The sequence below is a fragment of the Poecilia latipinna genome, unplaced genomic scaffold (assembly GCF_001443285.1).
Source record: "Poecilia latipinna isolate Pla-1442-1.1 unplaced genomic scaffold, P_latipinna-1.0 Scaffold426, whole genome shotgun sequence".
Lineage (NCBI taxonomy): Eukaryota > Metazoa > Chordata > Actinopteri > Cyprinodontiformes > Poeciliidae > Poecilia > Poecilia latipinna.
This window is the reverse complement of record NW_015113042.1, coordinates 153,260-180,589: the sequence shown is the minus strand read 5'-3', so window position 1 is coordinate 180,589 and position 27,330 is coordinate 153,260. Positions and strand designations below refer to the sequence as shown.

At 39.5% G+C, this 27,330-nt stretch overlaps 1 protein-coding gene across 4 annotated transcripts in view; it reads left to right on the top strand.

The window, feature by feature from the left end:
- Positions 1-27,330, top strand: part of fignl2 (fidgetin like 2) — a 58,712-nt gene that overhangs the window by 14,646 nt on the left and 16,736 nt on the right. The window contains exons 1-2 of one of the 4 annotated variants that reach the window (XM_015038023.1): positions 22,656-22,857; positions 24,144-24,284. The exons of 2 other annotated variants lie outside the window; for them this stretch is intronic. In XM_015038023.1, coding sequence (XP_014893509.1) covers positions 24,260-24,284 — 25 coding nt within the window. In that variant the 5' untranslated portion in view covers positions 22,656-22,857; positions 24,144-24,259. Of the gene's footprint in view, positions 1-22,655; positions 22,858-24,143; positions 24,285-27,330 lie in introns of those variants that run through there. One more of the 4 variants, XM_015038024.1, reaches the window with a different exon arrangement.

Here is a 27,330-nt window from a genome sequence, read left to right as displayed (position 1 = left end):
ACCCTCAATCTAATTTTTTTATATATAAATATTAATATATATATATATATATATATTTTTTTTTTTTTTTTTTTTTTGGCTCAAAGTGCGTTGAGCAGCATTGGTTGAAACCCTTAATGGTTGAAAAGTTGTCTCTGCCCTCATTTTTGAGAAAAGACAGCAACGTGCGCTTCTCACAGCCCCGCAACAAATTGCAGCGACTGGCGAGCCGGACTGCTGTGTCCAGTTCTGGCTGCTAATTGTTGCCAGCTGCAGAGGGCTGAGGAAACAAAGGGCTGTTTGAAAAGGTGATCTGTGGATCGGCGAGAGGCCGTCCACCCTGCTGCAACGAGACGTGCTTCATATGGCATGTGGCGCTTGTGTCCTCGTTCTCATTCTCACGCGTCCTCTTTGGTCAAAACACTGTAACAGCGGCAGCTCCCGTGTTTATTTAATGATCCAAAAAACGAACATCCCATCTGAGGGTATCTGGTCCATTTTATAGAGGTTATCAGCTGAGATTTTTTCCTTCATGTCTTTTGCTGTCATTTCATCACCTAAGTAGGTTAAATTAACATTTGCAAAGCAGGATGAAAATATACATCAACTTATCTTCATTTCCAATCTCTGCTCTGCAAAAAGCCTTTCTAACTGGCTCTCGGAGGAGGAGGAGGGAGGGATTTTAGGAAGCAAATGGTTCATGCGAGTGGCTGAGTCAGTTGTTGGAGATAACATTCTTGTCTTTTCCTTGTCAGCATAAATATTTAAGTAAAGCTGTCAGAAGGGCTCCCTCACTCCCAGTCCTCTCTGTGAAGACGGAGCAAACCAGAGAGGGGAGGAAAGTCACAGAAAAAGGCCTCTGAATGGTCGTCTGTCAGCAAGGCTGTTCGATTTGCTTATAACCAGTCCTTTTTTGCATGCCGACAGGACCTGCATGTACGCCTAACACCTCTCAGTGCTGTCTCACTGATGGAACGACGCTCCAGGCGTCCTGTTATGACAGCTCACTCTCCGCCTTGAGAGACCTCATCTGGGGCGTGTTCTGACAGGGCAGCCACTTGGAATCGCTCTGATGAGGAGCAAACTCAGACCTCTATTATTCTGCTGCTGCTCCCTGTCACTTTCTGTTTCTGTCTTTGTTTCTGCACGCAACGGTTGCTGGCTCGATTTGGTGCAATCAAGACTGCGTGCCGAAAAACTTTTTATTTCAGTACAGACATCCCCTCTAAGCCCCCCCATAAAGAAACAACAATAAAAAAAACTTACAGATTTATAAAGCAGCATCTTCATTTCTAAATAAAATGCCGTCCAAATTGTTTTCACTCATTACTCTGGCATTCAACAATTGGAAATCATTTTGGTGTTCTTAAACTAAGACTGGAGACGTTTGGTCTGATTTGATGTTGCTCAGCGAGCGGAAAGGGGTAAAAATGTTGACTTCAAGTAATCTTACATTTTTAATAACATGCTTTTAACTTTTCGAGTGGCTCAGTCAGGAATTGAAGAAGACTTGAGTCTGGTAGAAAATCAGTGGAGAAAGATAAATCTGAGCCTCAGAAAACCAGAACTAACCACTGAATATAAATAGTCAAAATGCCAGTGGAAGCCTGCAAAACGCCGATCAGCAGGTATAAGAAGATTTAGATTGATGTAATGCCCAAACACATTTTTATTTGTTTTACTGACTATTCAGAAGGGCATAAGTAATTTTCAACTTGTCATTAAAAAAAAAAATAACTTAACATAAAAGTATTTTTCTTTAAAAATGAGTCTCCTTAAACATTATTGTATTGTTTTGAGAGACGCTTCTCATTTCCTGTCAGAAACAAACATCCTGGTTTGTTTCTGAAAATAATTTTTAATCTAAACACATTAGGATTATGAATAATTTTGGGTTTAACTGTAATGTATATGTTAGGTTTGAATAAAATCCAGGTACAGTTCAGTTAATTATTAATTAAATTATTATACACATGTGATAATAATATCACAACATGTGGCAACCACTTTTCAATCTTTCCTTTAAAGTTAGGAATAAAACTAAGATGTTGAAGGCAGGTTAATAAATTCATAATTAGCACCTTAATAAATAATGATTATCACTCTTAGTTGCAGCCTGCCACCCTTTAACGTTGTTTTCCACATATTTTTTTTGAAAAGAAATGCACCAGTTTTCTATTTCAGTCAGCAATGTCGTGAAGCCATAATGTTGCTACAGGAGAGAGTGATTAATAAGAGAGGAAATAAAGAGTTGCACCTAAAGGATCGGCACTGACACTGTGAGGTCATGACAAAGAGATCAGAGCAGTAAAAATGTCCTTGGCGGCGCCCCGGCCAGGCGATGGTTAACAGATCAACCAGCACCATCTGTGACAACCCCAGAAGCAATTATCCCGTATCGCATCCCTGCTGACCATCTATATTAAAACTTGCTCGCAGCACCTGAGATTAACCCGCACTCACACCTTTCCCTCCATAATCGCGCCTGCCGAACAGCCCTCGTTCTGCTTCTGCGCGGTCAGGCCGGTAGCGTGACCTAGTTCGCTGTCAGCCTTCACCTTGTTCTGTGCATTCAGTCATGCTGCTCCTGCCTGGTCTGCAGTCACAGCCGTCCCCATCAGTAAATGTCCAATACCTTAAAATAACTATAAGCCAGGTTATTGCACTCGGAGGGAGAAGGAATAAAGGAGGGATCTTGACTGTAAAGGCACCATCACGGACATTTCCCGTAAATGGCATCTGAAGGTCAGTGGTTGGACACAGAGCACCAGCTGTGGTCTGATCGTCTGCCAGAGGAAGAAAAAAACACACGAATTGTCTTGGCTTCTCTTTTTGTCTTTATTTTTAAAAAACACAGATCAATCAATCTGGCGACTGGAATATCAGCGATACACCTTTGGGTGTGATAAGTGGTTCCTATCCCTTCGTTTTCCTGCTTTGCTAATGGGCACAAAAAAGTGAGACTTTTAGCTGCTGCTTTGTTTTACACAACAACCGCATGAATCGCTTCTTTGATTCTTCTCACACAAGTTGTTAAAAGAAACGGAAAGGTTGTGTCCATCAGACTAACGATGCTGTTCAGAACCATAACAGATTATATCTCTCTAAATTGAATCCATTTCTTTCTTTTTTTTCAGTTTTTCTCAAGTTGTTTTCATCAAAAGCAGTAATTTCAAAGCCACTGTGACATTTCTTCTGACTTTCGCTATATAAATCTTCTTTACTTGTGTTATGCATTCATGTCCAAGTCTGTTGTTTTGTTTTTCTCCTCTCTTCATTGTAGGTTTTTATTTTTATTTTTTTTACGCTTGTGCACAATGAATGTGTATGTAAACAGAATTTTTATGAGCTGCAAGCCCAACACAACAAAAAAGAAAAACGTGTTAAAATCATATAATGTCCTCCTTAAATTGTAAAGAAAACTGGCAGAAATGTGTGAAAAAAGACGGGTGAAAAGAACACTGATATGATTTGTTCTTGGAGGAATGTACGCTTTAATCGATGGAAAGAAAGCATCTGTACTTCTACTTCATCTCATTTCCAGTACAGTTTCATAAATGTTGAAAACTCTCATAGAAAGCACAGTGCTCGCTTTGCCGCTGCTGTCTTGTTTTGCTTCCTGGAAAATGAACAGACCTTCAAAGTGCAGAGGGCCACAAAGACAGCTTGCACACTTTTGATGTTTTTGAAATGAAAGGTAGTGAAATGCCAGTGACAAAGAGCAGAGCCGCCGCGGCTCGTCGAGACTCAGATGTGAGCAGAGACGTGGAATTCAGTGCAGCCTCAAACACATGGCTCCATTGTGCTAAATGTTTTCCCTTCACTGTAGGACATGCTCAAGGCTGTCCCCTTCATTTGATCTGTCCTTGCATTCAGTGCCGCGTATTGTAGAAGATGCATCAATTCAACCCTGGAGTACAATGCAAGTGAGGACTGTAATAGGTGAAACATATTCTCCTCCGTCCTTCCACGTTTGTAATGTGCAGCTCGCCATTGTTTCACTGCAGCAAGCAGACCTGAAAACTGCCCGTTTCTCTCGGAGCATGTTATTTTCTGGAGGCCATTAAGCTATCAAAGATGTGGCCTGTGAGGAAATGAAACATTGTCCAGAGAGCTGGAGCATTCCTCTGAGCTGGGGGAGGACATGGAGAGGCAGCAGTGGTGTGTGTGTGTGTGTGTGTGTGTGTGTGTGTGTGTGTTTGTAGGGGTGGGATTAGAGAAGGTTTGGAGCTGGAGGAGAGGGGAGACGATGATGATGGACAGACACGGGGGAGTTCTACCAGTATCAAAGCGGCAGGAATGTAGAGCGGGCTGGTGGGACCTGGAACGCTCTGATCTGATGTGATGTGTGAAGTGGAAGAGTGAGGCAGAGCTCAGCACTGCACACAGCACCCAAGACACAGAGCAGCACCTCAGATTCACAGCTGGCTACCAGACCTAAAACAATGCAGGAATGTGTTTCCTTCCATGAGCATTTCATGCCTTATTTTTTAACTTTTTAAATCTGGTCAATTGTCAAATTGATTCTACAAAACCACATCGACTATTTAGCTTAAAAATCCCGCTGGAATGCTATTCTCTATCCGAGCTGGTTGATGATTTATGGGCCTAAGTGATTCTTCCTGATAGGACGTTTGTGGGTAAAATGTTGGGTGGAATCAGAGCTTCACTGCTTAATTGACTTGGATGGCTCTCCGTCCTCATGCAGGGTCATCAGCTGGCCGGAGACTCTTTGCCTCCATGCTATTTTATTTCTGGTTAGCCATTACAAAGAAGCCTGGAGCTTTTACTGTATCAGTCTATGCATGCACTCCTGTTTAAGTCCATTTGCTCTTACTTAACGTCCAAACTATTCCCTAATGCTTTGTTCTTTACTCTTAACACAAATCTCCCTCTCAGTTTTTTCCTCCCCTCCCTTTTATCTCCGGGCGGACAGTGGCGTCTTCCCTTCTCCCTCCACCTGCCAGTAAAAACGTGGCCCACGCTGCCGCTCAGCCCCATCTGCACGTTTCTTAACCCGCCTGAAATTCTCTGTCGTTTTCTCATTTCTGTACCTCCGCCTGAAACAAAGGAGGAAAAACATTCAATACTTATTGATTTGGAGACCTACAACTTTTACTGGAGATCCCATTTAATCTCAAAAGCTGATTTATTGCGGGCCCTCTGACAATCCCATTAAACTGCTGTCCAGCTAATCAAGTGAATTCTTTCTCCTCGAGGAGGACTAATCTTTTATAGGGCCAGAAGAGCAAAAACCTCGTAGTATGATTGGCAAAGGAACTGGAAGGTGTATAGTTGCGCCACCTTACTTTAAAATACAAATATGCAATATAAAATGCATCATTTAGGGAATATTTGTGCAATTAATCTGTTTAACTGTGAATTGAGCAATAGCCTCATGATTGTTTTTAACATATTGTTCAAAATTGGGGCAAATTCAAACATGTATAATTACTTTTTTATGCAAAAAGTAATTATAAAATCAAATTTACAGTAAATGTAATCTCCCTTTTGGATCAATAAAGTATTTTTGAAATGTGTTGCGTATCGACAGAAAACAAATAATGGTCTCTGAAACACCAACGTCTTCCAATAGGTGTTGCCAAAACACAAGTGCTGAACGCAATTTGCTTTTGTTTTTACGAAAAAATTTTTTTATGTGATTTCGTATGTGAAATTTTATGCTTTTTGTTATTTAATAAAGACTTGTGTAAATACTTTTAAATACCTTGCAAAAGCACTAAACATTGTGACTGAACCATTGCGCTTTTTTTTTTTTTTATATTTGTGAAAGTTAAATACTTGTTGCTATGTGTAGAACTCTTTGGCTGTTAATATTTTTGACATAATCTGTAGAGAAATTGTATAGTTTTTCAAAATCAATACAAACTAAACTGTTTCCATCTTCCCAATTGGTACAAAAGCACTGCAGGAAAAAAAACCCAGCTGTTCTCCTCCTTTGCTCTCTGGAACGATGATGGCTGATGGGCAAAACAGGTTAAAAGTTTAAAACTCCTCTTATGTGGATCGTACATCTGGAAACGAGCCTCTGTGACCTCCTTAGGCAGATGATAGGAAGATGAGCTTTAATTCAAGCGGTGATACAGATTATAGAGACTATAGAGCTGAGTAACACTACACTTGTGGCCAAGTATCTTAAAAACTGAAATTTTGATATTTAGGAGGAATTTAGGAAGCCCCCGTACCAACAACAGTGCTGTTGAGACAGTATTCGACATGCTGGATAGCACACGTTAATGTTGTCTCTTTAAATATTAATAACGTACTGATAGCCCCTTTAAAGCTTTACCCACTTGCAGCTACATATTGATGGAGGTTTGGAGCATCCAGAAATAAAATGGCTTCATTTTGTAACCAAGAAATCACTTGTTTCGCTGAATCCAATGTACATACTCTCATCCATAATGTGATCATTTATCACAGACTGTTTACAATACAATAAAATTATATTTGAAGTATTTTTCATCTAAGTTGCATTTGAATTGCATGCTTGTTATTGGCTTGGCACAAATTAAGATGACATAAAAATTGTTATACTGTTACTAAGTCCATCTAATGTGTTTTTCTGCAACATTGAACAAAGGTATAGAGTATTTTTGTTGGTGATATTGTGCCAAATGTACCGCTGTGCTAATACGCAGCTCTACTGTAGTTTTTTTGACAAGTTGAATTCACTATTGTGTTGTCACATTGTTTTAAAAATTTTCTGATTACTTTGGTTTACTTCAGGTTTTATGTAAATAAATGTCCTGTGTGAACAGCAGAGATTTACTTCTCGTGCTGAAATTGTTCTCGTAAATCTATATAATTGTGTATGTGCACATTTCTACTATAACTGCTTCTCATCAACAGGGTTCCAGGCTTATTTTGTGTTTCTAAATAAGATCGAAACACAAAATAAATGACGGTGGAAGCCTTGGGTATGTGTGGTTGAACTTTATGACAGATTGATAAAATTTCACAAGCTCTTGACTCATTGAACCAGCTCAAAAAAAAAGCCTTATTGTAATTTCTTTATATGCTTTTTATTTCATTTTGTAAAGAACAACCCCTTATGGTTGCTGTTTTCAATAAATAATTCATTAGACGTCATTTAACTTTACTTAAATATTGTATTTATCATGTCTTGCAGCGCCAGACATCATTGGGTTGTCATTTTCTCTCAGAGGGAAAATGCCAGATGGAGCATTTCCATCAGATTAAATTGATGCTAGATCAGATTATGCGTGAAGGGAGCTGCAGTTGTCTGCTGTTTAGGAATTCAATGCTGTCAATAGAATGCAATAGGGTGTCATTTATTGTTAGCGAGCTAACCTTGTTACTTTTACTTGTCATTTATATTGAGCCACTAAGTAGGTTTATTTATTTATTTTTTGCTAGTTTTCCTCTGTATGACACGTTTCTTTAGTTGGAGTGTCAAGAAGGAAAGTGTAGCTCTCTTTGTTTCCACAGGTTCCCATTTAAAATGGCGCTATAATTGATTCGAGCCTTTATTTCTCCATTGACAAAGATTCACTTTGCCACATCGTTTTGGCAGAACAAACCCGACTCAATTCAAGCTTACATATTGTCAGCAGATATTTGAAAGTTTTTTTTTCCTTTGGCGTTCATGGAGATTTTCAGCTCCTACATCGATAGCAGCTGAGCTTTAGATGGCGATAGCTTTTCTTCCCACTCATTTGCATACTAAGAGTGGGATCCCATTGGAAAGATCAAGGTAATCTATGTGTGGCCAATGCTGGGCTGCGGCCAGGAAGGCTCAGTCGATTCCATTAAAGGTAGGGCCAGATGTTTGTCATTACCTTTATTGATAACCACAGAATCAATACTGTGATTTATTCTGCTGGGATCAGACAAAGCTGTAGTCACAAGTTTCACCATTGCCTGATCAATAGTACACAGTCGACAAGTATAAGATGACCACACATGAATGATGAGCAGCAGCAAAGATGTAAAGTTTATGTGCAGAGAGGCAAAACTGTTGGGGGGGATTTTGGTTCCACTTAGACGTCTGTTGTTGCCGTGGATATGTCTTCATCTAGGCTTTTATTTTAAAAGACTAAATAGGCACTGAAATACCATGCCTGGCAAGTGATTCAGCATGTCAACATTTTTACAAAAAGAAGCGTAGTATGCATTTGCATTCAGCCACTTTTACTCTAATACCCCTAAGTAAAATTCAGTGGAAACCAAATGTTTCTAACGACGTGTTAGACTGGGTCAGATAAGTACAGAATTAAATCCAGCTGAGAATCTATGGTAAGAATTTAATGTTCACAGATGCTGTCCGTTCAAACAACCTATTTGAATCTATTTTTCAAAGAATGATTAAAAATTTTAGTTTCTATATTTACAAAAATGCTGGAAGATACATGCCTCTTAAGCCTTAAAAGCAAAGATTTCCCGTCTCCATTAGCTTTTTGTAAAAGCTCTTTGCTCTCTGCTAAAAGCCTGCTCCAACACATGCATGTAGCTCAGTGTAGTTACTAGTCCACAGCATTTTGTCCAGAGCTGGACATTCCTCTGGTGGTTGTGTTGTGTAGGAGGGAGGGCTGCACTGACAACACCCTCTGAATAGACGCTGAGTTGCCGAACTGGACCAAAATGTAATTACTTCTCGCTCACAATGTCACGCCGCAGACCTGAGCCTGACAGCAACCTCAAAATGGAAAGCACCAGGATTGAATTAACCTCCAGCTGGGAACATTGTTCTTGTGTGTCGGTGTGAACCAGTCCTGTGTCGTTTCCATGACTGAAATTCACAGAGTTCTCCTGAACTTGAGCTGTCACGCTATTATGCGGCCCAGAAACAGTTTTCTGAAAATGCTTGGCCAAGCAGCCCGGCTGTGGAGAATGTGTTGACTTTTGGCCCAAATGGCCAAACACAAAAGTCAGCTCAGACTAGCACACCAGAACGAAATAAAGTTAAACCCAAAATCATTCAGCAGATTTACCTTTAAAGCTATATTTTAATTTTACCCACTTGTTTTTATGACTGCGAACAGTGTTCATTTTTTGCAGTGATCCAGATTTTGTGTTTAAGGATTTGAGCTAAAATAAAATAAAATAAAATAAAATAAAATCTTAAATTACAGTGAAGGCAAGAAGGCCTTCCTACCTCAAACACTTGGCGCTCATCACCAAAACATCAGTGGACACATGCAAACAGCTGGACGACAATTATTATTTTATAACAAAAAAATTGGTGTAATTAAGTAATGGCAACTTTTTTACTTACTATTGAGAAGAAAATAAATCATTTCTGCATTATGCATTTTATTTTTAATAAAATGTATAAACCCTCCACAAATTGTTTTTTTTTTTTTTTACCTTTAGAGACGTGCCTTTCCGATTTACTGCCAGAGATAAACTTCTTGGTTGAATGAGAATCTAAATCTGCCAGAAGTAAGAATAACTTTGAGTTTTGCTTTAAATCATTAAAATGTGTGTTATTTTACTAGAGATGCACTCGTAGGGAATTTGAAGCTTATTCTTGAACAGGTGAGGATATTAGAACCAGGAATATACTGTGCTTAATTTTTTCTGACTAATATCTGAAGGATTACATGCAGTCCATCATGGATGTTAATGAATATCTCCATGATGTGATTTATTTGCTGGGTTGTGTGCAGTGGGCACTGGTTGAACGGGCTAATATAATGTAACGAGGACTTAAATGAGCTATTAATCTGGTCGACCCAAGGGTAAAAGGACAACACAAAATGGATCTGAACAGCATGATGTAACCAAGATGCTGGGAGCTGTAGATCATTATGAATTATTTCTGATTTCGTACTTTAAAAGGAATAGATAATTCAAAGAAATGGGGATTTTTATTCCACTGGGCATTCCATCAAAGCACTACATCCATCATATGTGTAATAACACACACATTTTATTATTTATGAATTTAGATGACATTATTGAAAAAGAATTAATGTGGCAATTTACAATAATCTGCGAGAGACGTTTTCTAAGGTCTTACAAATGACCCAGCGAGGGCCGGAGAGGTTGGTTTGAATCGGTGAACCATCAGAGGCTGCATAATTAAAAATCATTCGGACAGCTGTACCATTTAACCTGGGCGCACCACGTCTTGGTTACTAAGTTATGGGTTGACAAACAAGGAAGGGGTGTGTGGTTAGGTAACAAGTGTGTTTTTACATTTTCTAGGAATCTCTACATAACCCTGGGAACTGAGCCATAATTTCAGGTTTGCAAAATCTACCCACATTTAAAGTGTTTTTTTCTTCTTTTCTTTTTAAATCCTGCAAACCACCACTTGCCTGCATGCTGGCTGATGCACTAAGTTTGTGTGTTTTGGAAGCGGGAGAGCGTCACATGGTGGCCTGGAGTCGTGTTGTCTTCTCGTCTCTCATGGAACCAGATGCATTATTGATGGACGGCTGATTGGGAACTCAATTACACAGAGATTACGGTGATGGCAGACACTGGAACACCACTACCCTGTCACAACTATTGAATTAGAGCAGAGGAGAGGAGGAAAGTGTCCTTCAGAGCCTCTCTTCTCTGCAGACCTCTTGGGGATGCCAAACGGCGGCAGGCTTGTTCATACTTTGACAGGTGACCTTCCAAACAAATGTACCTTCAGCTGGGCAGCCAGCTGGCTGAACACTGCTGCAGCATGCTGCCTCTTGCTTGGAGTCTGAAGAAACTGTGATTTAATTTCACTTGGGTTCTAAAAAACCACATTGAAATTTTAGGAAATTACAGATTAAAGATGATCCGTGATATTGGATTCTGAGGATATTACAGGGGATTTGGCCTTTCCTTTGTTACCTAATCCTACCAAATTTTCTAGCTCTCCTGTTGTGAGCGGTCATTTTTATTAGGCGCAGAGATGCTGCCATTAAAACATGTTTGAGAGAGCAGTGGATGAATTTACAGGGCTGAATTCAGTTTTTGCTCCGACTTTTGACATGCTATTTTCACAGCTAGCATGGTTGGCATAGCTAGCACAACACAAAACAGTATTATTCGAGGATTCCTTAGAAAATGTAGATTCTTACCTGAGGATTTCTCCAGGGCAGGCATGACATTTTCAAATTCAGCTTGGTCCAGCAGACAAGGTTGAAAGCCCAAAAGCAATTAAACAGAAAATATTTCTTGTATACTCTTCACTGATACCAGCTGAAAGTCTCTCTCTCTCTCTCTCTTTCTCTCTCTCTCTTTGTCTTTCTCTCTCTCTCATGCAGCAACATGTAGAGACGCTCCTTCCTCTGACTTCATTTCAAACCCATATCTCACACAGAGAATAGTTATCTTTGAGTCTTCTGCTTGCAGTAGCAACTTCCACCATGAAGCATGTTGTTGTTGTCAGGCAGAGGTTGGCATGGTGAGTTCACTGATTGGAAAAAGATTGGATTTTTGAGTTTTTGCCTGACTGGTCACTTTTAAAGCCACCACAGCTGACAGTCGTGCGATTGTGATTAACTGATGATTTGTCAGAGTCTCGAATCGGTTGTGTTGTTTTTATTGATTTATTGAATCTACCTAATCTTAAGTTTGTCAAATACAAATAATTTTTTTTAACACATTTAATTTTTGTCATGTTATGAGGTTTTTGCTTTCTGCATTCAGATTAAAGTATATGAATAAATGCTAAAAGTAAATAATATTTTCTTGTCTCAGAACCAACAGTGCAATGAAGCGTTAGAGTTCATCTTTTGTGTTAAGCCAGAAAAGATTTGAAGAATTAAATATTTGCAGCAAAGTGTGGATCGCGCATCACGTGCTCCTACGCTAGTGCAGAATTGCAATATTGTGCAAATCTAACCTGAATGCGATCAATGCGATGTGTCTGTGTGCATTCTGGCATCCGCATGGCAGCATTTGTGTATCCCTCAATCTAATTTGATTTATCAAATGACAGCTGCTCGTCTCTTTGCGCTAAAGTAGATGCAATGATGAGAAATGCTCGGAATGGGAATTTATGTGCATAAATATTGGAATTTCACCAAAGCTCATTCATATAACATGGCCCACCTGAATGAGAATTGTGCCTTGCAGGGTCGTATGCTATTACAAGTTTAATGCAATATCTGGATTGAGGAAGATGAGAGAAGGGATAGAGGAAGGCAGGGTGGTGGTGGGGGCATTGGCACCTGAAATGGAAGCATTCATCTTTCTTTTCTGTCGGTCAGCAAATACGTTCAGAGGAAGAGAAAAAGCAAGGTGAGAAAAGCTGAACTCGAGGAAGAAAAATCATTTTATATGGACTGCACACTGACGCCCATTTTAATTTTTTTGCCTTATAGAACTTCCTATTCTGAACTTCAGTTTATTGCCTTCATCAGAGTTGGAGCTCATTTTTATTCTCTCACAGCCGTTTCATTTAAGGAGAGAATTGATATCAGTCAACAAGAGCAGTTTTATCCCTTTAGCATTTATCATGGAAGCGATTTCTTCATTCCTCAAGTGTCTTCTTCAGAGTGTCTATGAAGAGACCCAGCCTTGAAAGGGACCTTTGTTCAGGTTTTGTGTCGTCAATGGAGCCGGGGACATAGCTTGGATTAGGTGGACAACAGGCAGCTTTCACGGGACTCCTGCTTTATCCAGGTCTTCTCCAACAGGCTGGACGGTTCAGTAAAAGACACCCCGGTGTGCCGTGCCCCGCTCCATTGCCCCCGTTTCCTCGAACACTGGGCACGAGTGAGGCCCTGGAGAAAAGGTTTAATAAGGAGGAGAGAATAGCCATTAGCTCCCTACCAACCGCTGTTGATGGAGGAGAAAATAGAGGGACCAATAGACCAACAAGAACTATTGGAGTCTGTGACAATCACATCACGGGGAAACTAATTCCTGCTCCTTTAGGGCTGCTGCTGTCAGCCGATTCTGAGCAGAAAAGACTCATTACAAAACTGAAATGGCAAGAGTTTAAAGAAATGTAGAGTTACATTTCGTCTGATTTGAACCATTTAATCCAGACGACAGCTCCTCTTTTCCCCCCCTCCCCCCTGTGGAAAGTTGTGTGTGTGTGTGTGTGGGTGTGTGGGTGTGCGTGTGCGGGTAGGTTCAGCAGCCTTTCTTCTGCCATCGGCCATTGCTTTTCCCAATCCAACATGGATCCTAGGGACAGGTGGTATCGACTTTTATCTTCATGCATAAAGAAGTGACCATGAGGAAAAAAATATGAGTAACAGACATCATGTTAAAACTTTATTCCAACATGGGTTTTCTCCCAGGATTTCATAATAGTAGAAAAGTAATGTTTTTCAACTTTTTCCTTAAGACTGAGTAAAAATAAACAAAATAATTCTTAGGTGACAATAAAAAATGGAGTCTTATTGTTTGCAGTCCTGCTTGCATTTGTCTGAGGAACAATAATGTAAAGGTTGTGTGTGTAGAATGACTGTCATTCAATGAATAATACCATAAGGTTTGAAAGGGATTCTGCCTGTTTGGATTGATTTTATAAGATCAAGTGGTTGATTATCCTGAGCTTTGCTTAAGAAAACTTATAATACGTTACATCCAGCTGAACCAAACTGTGGAAATGTTTTTTTTTTTTCTATAAATACCGCTTAGTCCCTTTCTGTGTTATTATAATTTGGATTATTCCTGCGATTCTGAACCTACCAGCTGCAGAAAGTTGTTTTCATTCAACTTGGCCCAGTTCGCTCAGTCTGCTCTAGTATTTTGAAGTCTTACAACAATACAGTCCATGTGAAGATATTTGAAATGCTGAGTCCATTAAGGCCATTCAAAGTTGATGGCAGCAACTTTAAATAAACAATACTTGCCATTATTTGAAGAAATAATCCCCTTTAAGCAAGCATTTTTGGAAATTAATGTCGTAGCCTTAATGCATTAAGTGTGGTCACGTCAGTGAGAATGGCTCTATTTTTTGTATCTGTTATAATTGTTGATTGGTTTTGCCTCATTGGTAGGTCGCAAAGAAAGCATGACCCTTTATGATTTATTAATGGTCTAGTCTTTGTTTTTTGCAGATTCAAGATGAAAGTGGTTTACACTCAGATTTAAAACACACATAAAGCTCAGTCACTAAAGCTATCTTCAGAATATCCTACAAATCTTAAGTATTACTGTGTGTACAACAAAGATTTATCAAATAAACACATAGGTTTCACCATATAAATACTATAGTTTATTTTACTCCAAGTTAACGTTAATGTTATCATTTACATGTGAGCTAATGTAATAAGGTCCTTTTACTAAATCCTGATTTGTTTCTTTGGTAACCTGACTAAAAACAGTTTCTCTGCAACCTGCCCCAGATTGTAATCTGAAACAGCCTGAAGTCCAGGCCAATCTAAATTCAACTTTCTGACCTCCATATGTCCAAAGTTCTTTTTCCATACCATCAGACTGCATGCCTGCATGGTGTTTAAAGGTCGGGTTTCCCACTTTAGTGTCGCATGTCCCTCTACATATTAACGACATACATGGTCCTGGCTAATCTACCGTTCCTTCTTTACCTGTTGCTTCACGGTCTGAATTTGTCAGATTATTTGTTTACCGTTTCCTCTCCAGTCAAAGTCATTGTTTGTTGAATAAAATCCAGGCGAGCAAAGTTGTCTGCAAATTCTTCTGATTAACTTATCAGCAGAACGTCTTTTTCTGCTTCAGGCTTGAAGATCTGAAGCGCGTATATTTTCTTTTCTAACAACTGCGCAGTCACTTCTGCAGTGTGAAGTTATTCATCGACATGTGAGGTCTTTTGAGTGTCTTATCACTTCAGAGCGGTAAATCTGATGTGTCTGTTAAGTTTTCGGAGTGACCTCTGTGGTGTGCATGTGCTGCGTCAGTATCTATGAGCGCTGTCAGTGCGAGCCGCCATGCCACAGGGTTTAACCCCTCCTGCATTGATCCCCAGTTTGCTCCGGGCTGCCGCCTAATTCTCCAATTTTCAGCTGTTAGAGATAGAATTGGAATAATAAACAGCTGAACCTCCCACTAATAATCCTTCTGACCCTCCTTACCTCATCTAACGCTTTCTTACACACACACTCACTTTGTCCCTTCCTCCACAGCTTACCCAGTCCTCCTTAGTGGTGGGTAGAGTTTCCCTGTCTATCTTAATCTATGCCAAAGCCACAAAGGACTAATAAAATGATATTTCCCTGCCTTTAGAGCCTGGAACTCATTATCAGCACTAGCGCACACAAACCACATGTGCAACATTTATGTTTGTGGACACATACAAAGCATTAAGTGCTTCGTTGAGTCGACTATTTTCTGTTTTCTAGAAACGTTTTTCATCTGTTCTCAGCAACAAACTGGAACATGTTTCAGTCTCTGCATGTCATCAAATGCAGTATGCTGTAATGTGGCGCACTATTTTTTCCTCACAAGAAATGATAGTGTTGCTGTTTATTGCTTTGATACCAGATCTAGTAGCTGATGCTCTGTTAAATTATTTGCAATCTTTCTATTTTACAAGCTGCTTCAAATAAGCTGATAAATGTTTTACGTTTAACAACTCTGGATAAAATCTACAGTTACAACCTCACTGTACCCCACAGTCGTAGAGCGTTTCATGGTTCATGTAAACCAGTGCAGGAGGTTCTCCATCAACTGGTTGTCAGACACAGACTTGCAGTTACGGTGGATCTCAGATATGTGTAAACATCTCTTTTAAATAATAGGGTTTAGTAATGTTAAAAGCAGTAGATGAAGTGTTGGTTTTTTTCTTTAATCAGACATGTACACTGTGCAAAGACAGAGTTTGTATTGGGTGAGAAGTGAAGAAGTGAAAAAGCTACTATGACCTCACTGCTCATTCAATTTTAGCACTCAGAGTTTATCAATATCCCACATCCTAACTCGGCAATATTTTCCCAATCTATCTTGAAAATGTTCTCCATTTGTCTGTTGGTGCATGTCCTGTTTGCAGGCCTCTTTGGTCACGCCACAGTTTTTGTATCAGATTTAGTTCTGAGCTCTGGCTGGGCCATGCCAAAACCTTCCAGGTACTTCCAGTGCAGTCAATGTTTGGTAACACTTTATTTGAAGAGGGTTGAATAAGACTGACATGGCACTGTCATAAAAACCTGTCATGAACATGAATAAGCCTTCATGAATATTTATGACTGTTGTCATAAAGCGTCATTCGGTAAATTATGACACTTTTAATACAAAGTTGACATTATTCAAAATGTCTTTGTTATGACAACTTGACATTAACCAAGAAATCATTACTGATATAAATTTGTTATAAAAGTATTACTGATTGCACTTTAAAAATTAGGTAACTATGTTATTAAAGGTAAAGTTTAAACAGTAATGATTTCTTGGTTAATGTCAAGTTGTCATACAACGGCATTTTGAATAATGTCAACTTTGTATTAAAAGTATCATAATTAACCGAATGAAGCTTTATGACAACAGTCATAAATATTCATGAAGGCTTATTTATGTTTATGACGGTGTCATGTCAGTCTTATTCAACCCCCTTCAAATAAAGTGTTACCCATTGTTTTACTAATTAAAATATATCTCTCAACTCACTGCAACGCTAAAATAATAAATCTCCTCTTCATTTTTAGATTTCTATCAGACAACTGAAGGCTTTGGCTCAGACTCTACTTTTGTTTCAAATCTTTCTTACATTTAAATGTGACCTTTTTCTGACGGACACAAATGGAAAAATGTCACATTTAAAGTGACATATTTATGTGTACATTTAAAAGTTGCTTCCAGTATGTCTTATTCAAATTTGTGCGTCTTTTTGTTAATGTATTTTTAAATTTATATTGTGCATGATATATGGGGAACTCACAGAGGGAAAAGTATTAAATTAATAATTTACTACGTGATTTTGTACATTGTGAAACTGATATTTAAGTGTAGTGTCTACTTTTTTCTTCTTAGGTCCACTGTAGACACGTTTTGCAGAAATGCCACTGTAAGCGGCTTACTTATAATGTAGACGCTTACATTATACTCCTGCTTAGATTATCACCATGATGCTCTGTTTGCGTAATTTAATTTACCCAAATTAAATAAAACCCTGATTTGCTACTTTGACAAAAGAAAAATTGCTGATCCTCTTGTGAAGTTTCTGCAGGATGAGGCCAAATTCTAGCATCTCAAACCAAACTTTTTGTCAAGTTTTTTTCTGGCTTTGTGGCTCATTTGCTCATTTGTCTTTAACATTTCTCCATTCACCAGTTATGCAGGCACTAAACTTTGTGTGTCAAAATGTTCACTCCACTAAATCTCTTTTCAGTCTTCGTGTGGTCAGAAATGTCACAGGTGTGTAGATACATTTCTTAAATGGTCTTTAAGAGTTGATTAAAACTTGCCAGAAGTGTCTGCTAATTTTTAATGTGGGGGAAAAGCTCCGTGCTGACAGTATCCATTTGGTCTCAGTGAAATTATCTTTCTGTCTCGTTTTTCTCCGTTTTTGGCTCACTTTGAGTCCCGAGGCCCTAGAGCCTTTGTGCTGCAGTAGTGCTGGGCTCAGCATGCTGCCAGTGTCCACACATTGCTGCCTCAGCACTAATAAGGCAATAGAGTGATAGAGAGAGCGCCAGTTGTCTGCTTTCAACATCCCTACTCAACCGTACCCTCACCTAACCCCCCACAGAGACACCATTAGCAAACCTATTGAGGATCCCATATTAGGAAAAACATCAAGGAGTCTAATTGTGGTTGTGAGCTGAGACTTGCTGGGTGTGTTAAGTTTTGTATCCACACTAATGAGTTGTGGTGTTTCCCTCTTTGGTTTATTGCCCCACATTCTGATTTGAGTCGTGTCACTGACCACTCGAGTGTCTCCTGATTTAGCTCCAGCCTCACGTCATGTTACAAATTAGACTTCAGATGCAGAGCATTTGTAAAACATTTTAGTTCACATCTTAGATCGTATTCTTCTATTTTGTTCTGTATTATTTCTGTCTGATATAACAACAAGAAACTGCTAAAATAAATCAACATATTGAGGTTTATAAATTAATATATGGAAGTAACACAAGCCTGGGGTGGTCACTCATATGGCAAACAAATGACTAAAGAAAATAGTGCAAGACAGGAGGATGGCTGTGAGTGTGCTGCATTAAAATCAAATACATTCATGAAAACTAATGATAGTACTAGTAGTAGTAGTACTTTCTCATAGTTCTGTAACCCCGTCCCATAAAAACATCAGAGGCATATAAGAAAAGTATGATTAGTTTAATTTCCTGTCGGGTTGAGTTTTTGTCAGATTTATTCTTGTGCAGCAGCAGCAGCAGCACAAATGGACAGAAACTGGACTGGAGAACTGGCTCCATGTAACAGGAGGAGACGACTGTGCTATTTGAGCCTGAATGTGGCGCTAAAAACAGACTGACAGCTGGGAGTTAAGAGCCAGAATATGAAACTCAAATGTCACCTGATCAAAACATTGGGTGGGGCATTAAAAGTATTTACAGGTGTAAAAATGGTGAGTCAGAATTTTTTTTTTTCATCTTACTATGTTTATTTTCTGTGTTTGACTCAAATTGAAAAAAGTCTTAGAACATTTCTTGTGATATTTTTCCACTGCTATCATTTGTGTTAAAGACGCATGTTTAAAACCTGAGTAACAGGAAGTCTGGAAGTACAAATTGAAAAGAAGAATATAATATTTATCAGTACTTGTAGTTTGTTGCTGAAGCTTTTGCTGTAAATCGCCTGACATAACGGGAGAATGACGTCAAACTCCATCTGTTGGGAAATGATTACAAAACTGACTTTCACGTCAAAGGGGAAAGAAAACGCAGGGTTTTCATTTCTCGTGTATTTTGTGCTCAGTTTAATTAAGTTCAATTCTTATTTAAATAACGCCAATCCACTACACATGTCATCTTAAGGCACTTAACAAAAAGGGACAAAAAGTCCAATCAATCCAGTCATGCAGACAGATTGCAAGTCAAGTACATCCATTCCAATTGATGCCAGTTAGCAAACAAGGAGTACTCACTTACTAATCCATTCACGGAAATAGACAATCCTAACTCAACGAACATCTCATTGCTCTGAAATCAACTCGGTTTCTCCGCTCTGCAGATCCCTACAGGCTCGATACGCCACAGACAAACCTTCACACCGTGGGCTCTGCTGCACCTCGTCTCTCCTGAAACCACCTGATGACTCTCTACTGAGAGCTTTAAGAAAGAACTGAAGATAATTGTAGCATTTTGAGATTGAAAAATCTGAAATACAATACAAATTCAATAAACTATCAGCATCGTCGGGTTTAGTTTATTATTCAAACTGTGTAAAAAAAAAAAAATTAAAAAAACCTATGTGGACTGTTGCTTCCGTTGTCTTGTTGACTTTGCAACAGTCCCTCATACTTATTTCCTTATTTCTGCATGACAGAAATAAGGAAATAAGAAACCTCCAACTTGGCACCTTCTTTGAACCGATCAAGAATAGATTCAATTTTAGGCTAGGTCCAATGTTTTCTAAAATGTTATTCACTTTTATGAATTTAATACAATGCACTTGTGTCAGAAATACATTTATTTGTTGAGTGAAAATAATTTCTGATCTTGATCTTTCATTATTTTCCTGGACTTAGTGTAATGAGAAAACAGCCACACATTTTATTTTATATTTATTTATTATTCATTTATTTAATTCATTTACAGTTTAAAATTAACATCTCACATATTGATACGAACAAAAGTTTTGAATGAAAATAGTTAGTTGCAAGGAAAAAAATCTCTCCTTTGGTTGTTTCAACACCCATTTAAGCCCATGTAAAAATTAGGTTTTAAAGAACGTAATTTAAATCAGACGCGACAAATTGGTTGTTTCTATACTGAACCATTTTTCTTTTTCAGGAAGGACATGTTGTCATACGATTAAATAAAACATCTGTCTTATCCAGTCATCATGATCACTGCAAATTCTTTATGAATGAATGCATCAAAGTCTCATCAAAACAGCGCTGACGTTTTTGCAACGGTGTTGAATCCTTATGAATGAAAACATCTTTCCAGTCTAGAAACATCAGTGCCGTACTTTGTTCTACTTAAAGTGAAGGGATGCTTAGGTCAGAGGCTTAAGCAGCATGTATGATAAGCTCTTTAAAAGCTACCACACAGCTGTTGTCCGGCTTACAACTTCACCAGTAGCTGCCAGTATTGGACTTTGATTGATCCCGACTCAACTCATCCTTAGAATCTAAGCCCGCCAAGATTTCCTCACTGTCATCATTTTCAACACGATATTTAGGAGAATCCAGTTGCCTTGAAGGGTTAATATGGAAGCACGGTGAAATTCAGCCTTTGCCAGTTCGTTACCTTTTCACCAGTATTGATAATTATGTGCTCTATTATCAGGCAAATTGCACTGAAAACATGCCTGCAGATTGAATCTGGGCTTGGCTGAAGATTTGATTGTCTGATTTTTTGGTGGAGTTTGGGGTGAATAGATCATTTACTCTGAATACATTCCTGAAATAATAGTTAGAGGCAATATTATGTATTTTCCAGGCACATAGTGCCGTTTCATAGCACAACAAAGTAACTCTTACCTTCAGTTTTTATAAAAATGCTGCATATCAAACTTGAGTTGAAACAACTTTGATTTTGCATTTTAGCACCTTGAAATAGGGTCTGTGTCTCTTTAAGAAGCTCCTCTTCTTTCTGACACTCCGCCTTCAGGACAATGCTTCTCATTATGCTGTTTACAACCATTTTGGGAGCAGTGGACTGAGAAGTTTATGATGAACTCAGCAGACTCACAGCTCCATCAGGTGTTTGCAAATTTTAGCTGCCACTAGTCTGAAGGAGCTGAGTGGGGAAGCCACAGCCTCTGTAATGAGGGAGCGTTGCTGCAGACTGCAGCTCTAAGGAGGAGCTGTATGGAAATACGCTGTGCGTTGTGGGAGAAAGGCATCCTGTACGGCTACCACAGGAGATTCAGCGATTCTTCAAAAATGTTTGACCAAAACTAAATATGTTTTTTATAGCATTCAACAGAAGTATGCACTCCACAATCAACTCTTTTTAGCTTTTTTTGATTGGTGGCTGAGTGTAAATGCTGGTAGCTACCTTGCTATGTTTGCTGTAAATTGTCATGATTTATTTCTTTCGATAATAAATAATGGCAAGATGTTTTGCTTTCAATCATTACTGGAGAAACATCATTTGAAAAGTCTGCTGCAAATGTATGGAGAAAGAGGGGTCCGTGTTTGATTGTATTCATCTTTCATTTGTCTTTTCATTTGTTTAGTATGTCATCAAGTGAATATAGTTGTCTGAGAGCTGCACTGATCACTATCAGTTACTGTTTCTCTGCTCAAAGTTGCATTTGTGTGCTTTGGCTTGTGAGGCCCAACTGAAGTGGACTTTGAAAGTCGAGGCTAAAAACGTACACACACAGAGAGACAGGTGCAAAACAAACTGTCAGACAGGTTTCACTCCACAGATCTTTGTCCGGGGCAAATATTTGTGACTTCTGTCTACCTGTACATGCGGTTGAAGATATTCGTAACTTCTGAAATTCACTGTTATATTTCACTAAGAGAAAACATGTAATTCTTCCTTTACTGAAAATACTGCATGAAAGTGCAGACTTTCATTGATTAAAAATGGAGGAAGTTGCCAGTCTGCATTGAAGGATCAGTAAAAAAAATCTATCCAGTTTGACCGGATGATTGCCAAACAAGGAAAGTTGTCTGACTCTGCAGCACATTTTTTTTCCTTTCTGGAACATTGATGTATATTTAATTCACATAACTTCTACTAAAAGATCATAGTTTGCCATCAAACTAGCAGGTTAACGTTACTGAAACGTCCCCAGCTTTGTTTTTAAACAAAGGATGACAACATTATAAGTTAAGGTCATTTATTCTGGATGTCATGAGTCGTCGAGTTTTGATGTTCTGTTTTTAAATTGCAGCCATTGTTTTATTTCTACCCATTTGCTCTTGTTCAATTATTTCCTTGTGACATGGTTTTAGTCATGTTTTTATCCGATTCTCTTGTTTTTCTTGCGATTTACCCTCTTTCCACTCTTTCATCATCTTTCTCCAAGTATTTAGACTATCTGTTTTACCAATCCTTGACCAATTTTGCTACATGATGTTTCCTCCCTCATGTTCTTTCCTATTTGTAATTTTGCTTTTCCTGCCGTCCTCCCCCTTGTACTTGCGTCCTTCTTCACCAAAGTAAATGACAGGCCTGTCGAGCAGAAGTTAATCTCCAAATTTCATTTATGTACTGCTTGCTAAACCACATTTTCTAGTCTGTCATCTCTTATTGTGTTACCTAAAGATGTGTGGAATTTTTCAACTTATCTTTAACAAAGCTGGGCTGACGAACAACATTAACCAACTGGTGATGTGACATTTTTTTGGGGTGGGGTAATTTGTTTGGCAGGGTAATTACTTTCAAACTTTGTTAAGCAACTTGATAAACAGTTCCAGTTAGCCAGAGAAGAAGTCAAAGTTTCCCCAAGATCTTTCTACTGTTTATATTTCAGTGGAATCCTTCATGCCAGACCAAACCCCTAAAACTCGGACAGTGTCCGGTGAGCCAAAGCTTCGATGTACGATTGGCCTCTCTCTCTGCTTCTGAGAATGATTGGTCAGTCCACGCCCTCGCCTCATTCTCTCTCCCTCTTCCTACTTAAATACTTTTAGCATAAAGAGAGAGAAGGAGGGGAGGGGGATGGGAGATCCATGGGGGATGGGAGCTAAGTGCTACCTCTGTTGTCACTGGCCAGAGAGAGAAGCAGAGAGAGAGTGGGAGAGAGAGAGACAGGGAGGGAGGGAAAGAGCAGAGTTGTGTCCCATATGTGGAAAAAAAAGCATAGCAGTGCACACACGAGTCTGGTCAGCTCCGGGGATTATCCTAGTGCTCTCAGATCTGATGGAGGACATGCAGGCATGAATAGGTAAGGCCGCTTGTCTTCTCTGCATCTCTGTGTCGATCTGCTGTCACTGCCAGGTGCTCTCCCTGCTGTTTGTCTGGAATCGAGCTCTTTTGAAGCAGTTCTCTCCTCTCTTTGGCCACTGACCATTAGACGTTTCTTTCCCCCCTGCGAACAGAATCTCTTTCCTGCAAAGAGGTTCTGTTTGTTTGAAGTGGAAGCTGTGGTTTGCTGCTGCGGGGCGGATTGTTATTCTGGGTTGCGAGTGGTAAAAGTTGGCTGTCAGTTTAAAGTGTGTGTGTGTGTGGGGGGGGGGGGGGGGGGGTTGTTGTGTTGTTGTTGCGTCCAGAGACGAATCGAGGGGGTAATTGCGTAATATCTCCTTCATGTGAACGAAGGAATGTAAATAAATGTCTTTCTTGTTACTGTAAGCTGGATGTCTCTACATCCATGACAACAATGTTACTTTACTGTGAATTATTGTAGCCTGATAAAGTTATTTGAATTTAGGGAATAAATAGTGAGAAAATTCATAAAATTTTCTGTAGAAGTTAAATATTTTTGTCTGTTCCTTTAATTTTCGATTTGCTGAGAAATGCATCTTTTTGCTGTGCATGAATAATTAAGCAAGCATTCCCAAAGCTCTTGTAGTTTATGGAAGAATGAAGCAATAAACATCGAAAGATTAATCCGCCTTATCATATATGTATACTGAAATGATCAAAACCAAAATGAATATTTCCTACAGTATATGCTGACTTGCCTCTTTAAGTCAATTAAAGTAAAATTTGTTTCCCATTTTTAAAACGTTTAATTCTACCCTGTCAACAAAATTAATTGAAAACCTTTTATTTACCAGATTGGTTGTTACGTGAAACTTGAAAGGAGAGATCTTTTGACTACATTTGGCTTATGAACCTCCAAAAGTATTTGCTGTCTCAAGAATGCAGTCTTTATTGCCCCAGCGCACGGAGCAATGGTATGCATGAGTCTTTTTGTAAGGCAGATTTAGAAAGCCCTCTTTGGAGGCTGAACACAGCTACACAATCAGCTTAATGCCTGCCTGTAATGAATGCCCTTGTGTCTTGTGTGTCTGAATTTGGCTGACTGAGTGTGTGAGTGAGACAGAGTGTGAATTCTGGTTCTGTTACACCGATACGGCTCTCAGGTTGGTCCGTAACTCTATCGTCCTCTGCTTCGGCGTGTTCAGACTCATCTGAAATTGTTGGTTAACATTTGTCAAAGCTTTTCACAGCGGCCTCCAGCAGCCTCATCTATTTCTATTTTCTATTTTTCTCTGTCTTTCTCAGGGCTGTTCTGTTGTCAGTGCGCGCTCATGCCAGTGATGGACCCCAGCCGGACCTGCGCTAACCTTAGCTGGCATTCATGAAACAGCATTCCTCCTTACTGAGACCAGCTCCACAGAATGCTGAGTCCTATTGTCCCTTATAGTGAGTAGGACACGCTCTTGTTTTTTTCCCCCCTCCTCTCTAAACTACACACCACAGAGGCTTGACTTAGTTGGACTTTGCCTGAATCAATGAGCTCTCACAGAAAAAAATAAGTGGGAGTGGACATGTGCAAACAGAACGAGCGATGCACCGGTGGCTAAAAGTCGGGCTCAGCGCAGAGACTGGACTTTTCTTTGATACGCAGAGTGGAAACGCTAAACCTTGAGCACTGAATGTTTCATCAGCAGCCGGTAGAAAACAGCTGTGGCACAGAAGAGGAACAGAGGAAGGATGGAGGGATGACGGGTTAAGCTGCACAAACCCCTTAGCTAGGCAAGTGTAATTTTACCGATACACCAATGCAGGACTTACCACAACACACACTTCCTCCTGCTTCTCATTTTTCTTCCCACAGTGCTGACCTAATAACTGACATGTCCAGTGCCATTGCTCCCCTGTGGGCACCCTCACACCGGGCCTCTTAGGAGTCCAGTGCTCGGGCTCTCCAAAACAGCATTGTTTGGTGGCCAGCAGGGGCCAGCCTCTGTGGCCTCGTCCTCAAGAGCCGCTTTTTCCCAGCTCTTTAACTCGCCTCAATGGACCATTATTGGCATGACAGTTACAAGAAAGGAGGGAGAATCAAACAGAATAGTTAATTTAAAAAGTATTACTTTATAATTGATGACAGAAACTTCTGTTTGTGCACCGGCATGTAAAAACACGTCGGAATGGCAGTGTAGGCAGATGTGTGGCTGTTTCGAGTTAGAAATGCTTGACTGAAACATAAGCTGATGTTTGATGTTTACTTTTCTTAGAGATGCACCAGTAAGTCTGCTTGAAAATAAAATCAGACATGTACTTGACATGTTGATGTGTCTCAGATGTTTAGCAGATCGAATACTAAACATGCTGATCTTTTTTATGTTCATAAAGCGAGTTAAAGACAAGAACCCCCACCTCAAAGACCTCAAAGAAAACAAAAGTGTGACACTGACCAGGAAAAGCTTCATCGTTACATGCCTAAACTTCAATGTCTTACCCTTTAATGGCTTTGGAAGGATGCCATAACACTTCAGCATCACCTCACTATGCATTTAACACTGAATCATACACAACTTGATCACCGGTTAAGCCAGGCTGACAAGTACTTTTTATCCATGTTGGAAACATTTGGCCACATTACATCAGCATCATGTCCACCACTGCTTCAAAATGAATCCAACTCTGACTCGAATATTGTAGCAATGACCCAATAGAAACTTTATCTCATCTCACACTGTGCTATGCACATGCGATCACTCACCTTGAAGCTGAATGTGAAACTGACAGCATGACCTACTTTCTGATTAATTCAGTTAAAAATTATCCGACCACTTGGGGGGATTTGCAGAACATTTGTATGGATAAAGATTGTCTTTAATTGTTGTTGTGATGAAACATGTGGTGGTTATTAATACTGTTATAGAACTTGGTCATCATTAAATCCATTCTGTTATTGCACAATGAAACTATTTGTGAGTTTTGGCTGTGCAAGAGATGTGAAGTGGAAGCAGTATGAAAAAGGCCCTGGAATTACAGCTTCATCTTTGACTTTTGGAAAAAAAATCTCCTAAAAGGATTGTTTATCTGAAATCACTTTTTGTTTCTATCTTCAAAGTAAAAACATTTTTTTTTGTTTAGTGGTAATATAATAAATATCTGACTAAGTAAAACAAAGCATGATAATATAATTCTAATTTACTTAGCTAAGTGATTCTTCTCCAGTAACTGAACATTTTTGGGCAATGTAAAATAGATTTATGCAAATTGCTAAATATCAGAAAGTGTCTGAAGAATAACACAAACATTTGTGTTGTTGCTTCCCTGGTAAGCTGATCCTTAAATATGAAAACTAAATAAACAAAACTGAAATAATGTCCTTGTTCCTGATACAGCAGGACACTGTGAATTCCTCACGGTTAATTCTGTTTCAGTTTCTCACTTGAAGACCTCCAGACCATGTTTTTCAGTGCACTTTACATACATGCAAAATTGGAAATAGAACAACAGTAGCTTGTCTATTGCTTTTTGCAAATTTCATCCTTTTGATAGGCACCATATCTACATAGTAGATCTTTTACTCTGAATAAGAAAGGACGATGTCCAAAAGTATGTTCACACAAATAAGTATAATTAGGTTGACATGTTTGGATTACGCTGAGGATTCCTTTTAGATTGCAACACCAGCTTATTTTAACCTATCTAGTGACACACCTTATACTAAGTTGAGTTCTCCTGGAGACGGTAGCTCTAAGAATGTCACAGACGGATGGCGGAAAAGTTGGTCTGCTTTCAAACGTCTCTCTGCTGGTTAATAGGGATCTTCTGAACCTTTGTGGGGCGGGGAGCTCATTTTACGACTGGGCGCAGTGGTTTTCTCTGTTCGACAGCTTGGTAGGTTCCCATGTACAGCGTAGCTCTGTTGTCGAGGTCATTTAAGAACAGCCCGCTAGTGTGTGTTTGCAGAAAGGAGCTTCGTATGGTTACGCACAGCAGTGTGAGGTAGTCACACTGTTTACTCTCAGACCGGTGACACACAAGCTCACCCATGTGCTTGCTGGTGACACTGCAGCTCTCAGTTAAAGACTGGAGTCATAATTGAGAAAGATTTTGCATGTGTGCAGAGCATGCGAAGACTCTCACCTCCATGTTGGAATGCCACTTTATGGGAATGTCCAGCTTCCTTCTGCTACTTCTCACTCACGTAGTTGGCTTTTCTGTTTCTGCGCATAGAGCATAGATGCACCCATGGTTACATGACATGACAACAGCTTGTATATACAACATGCTGTTGGTCCTTGTCTGTGGCTGGTCCAGAATACCTCAAGCTGGGTGAAACCGCTATCGCCGGACCTGAGACGAAACCTGAGAGAGATTCCAGGGGCCATGGATACTCCTGGAGGGATTTGGTGCAAAAATCTGTAATCTGCACTTCAAACACGCTCTTAAATCAGTCCCAGGCCGCCAACCCAGAAGTGCCCTAACTCTTGTTGCTGCCCCCCCCCCC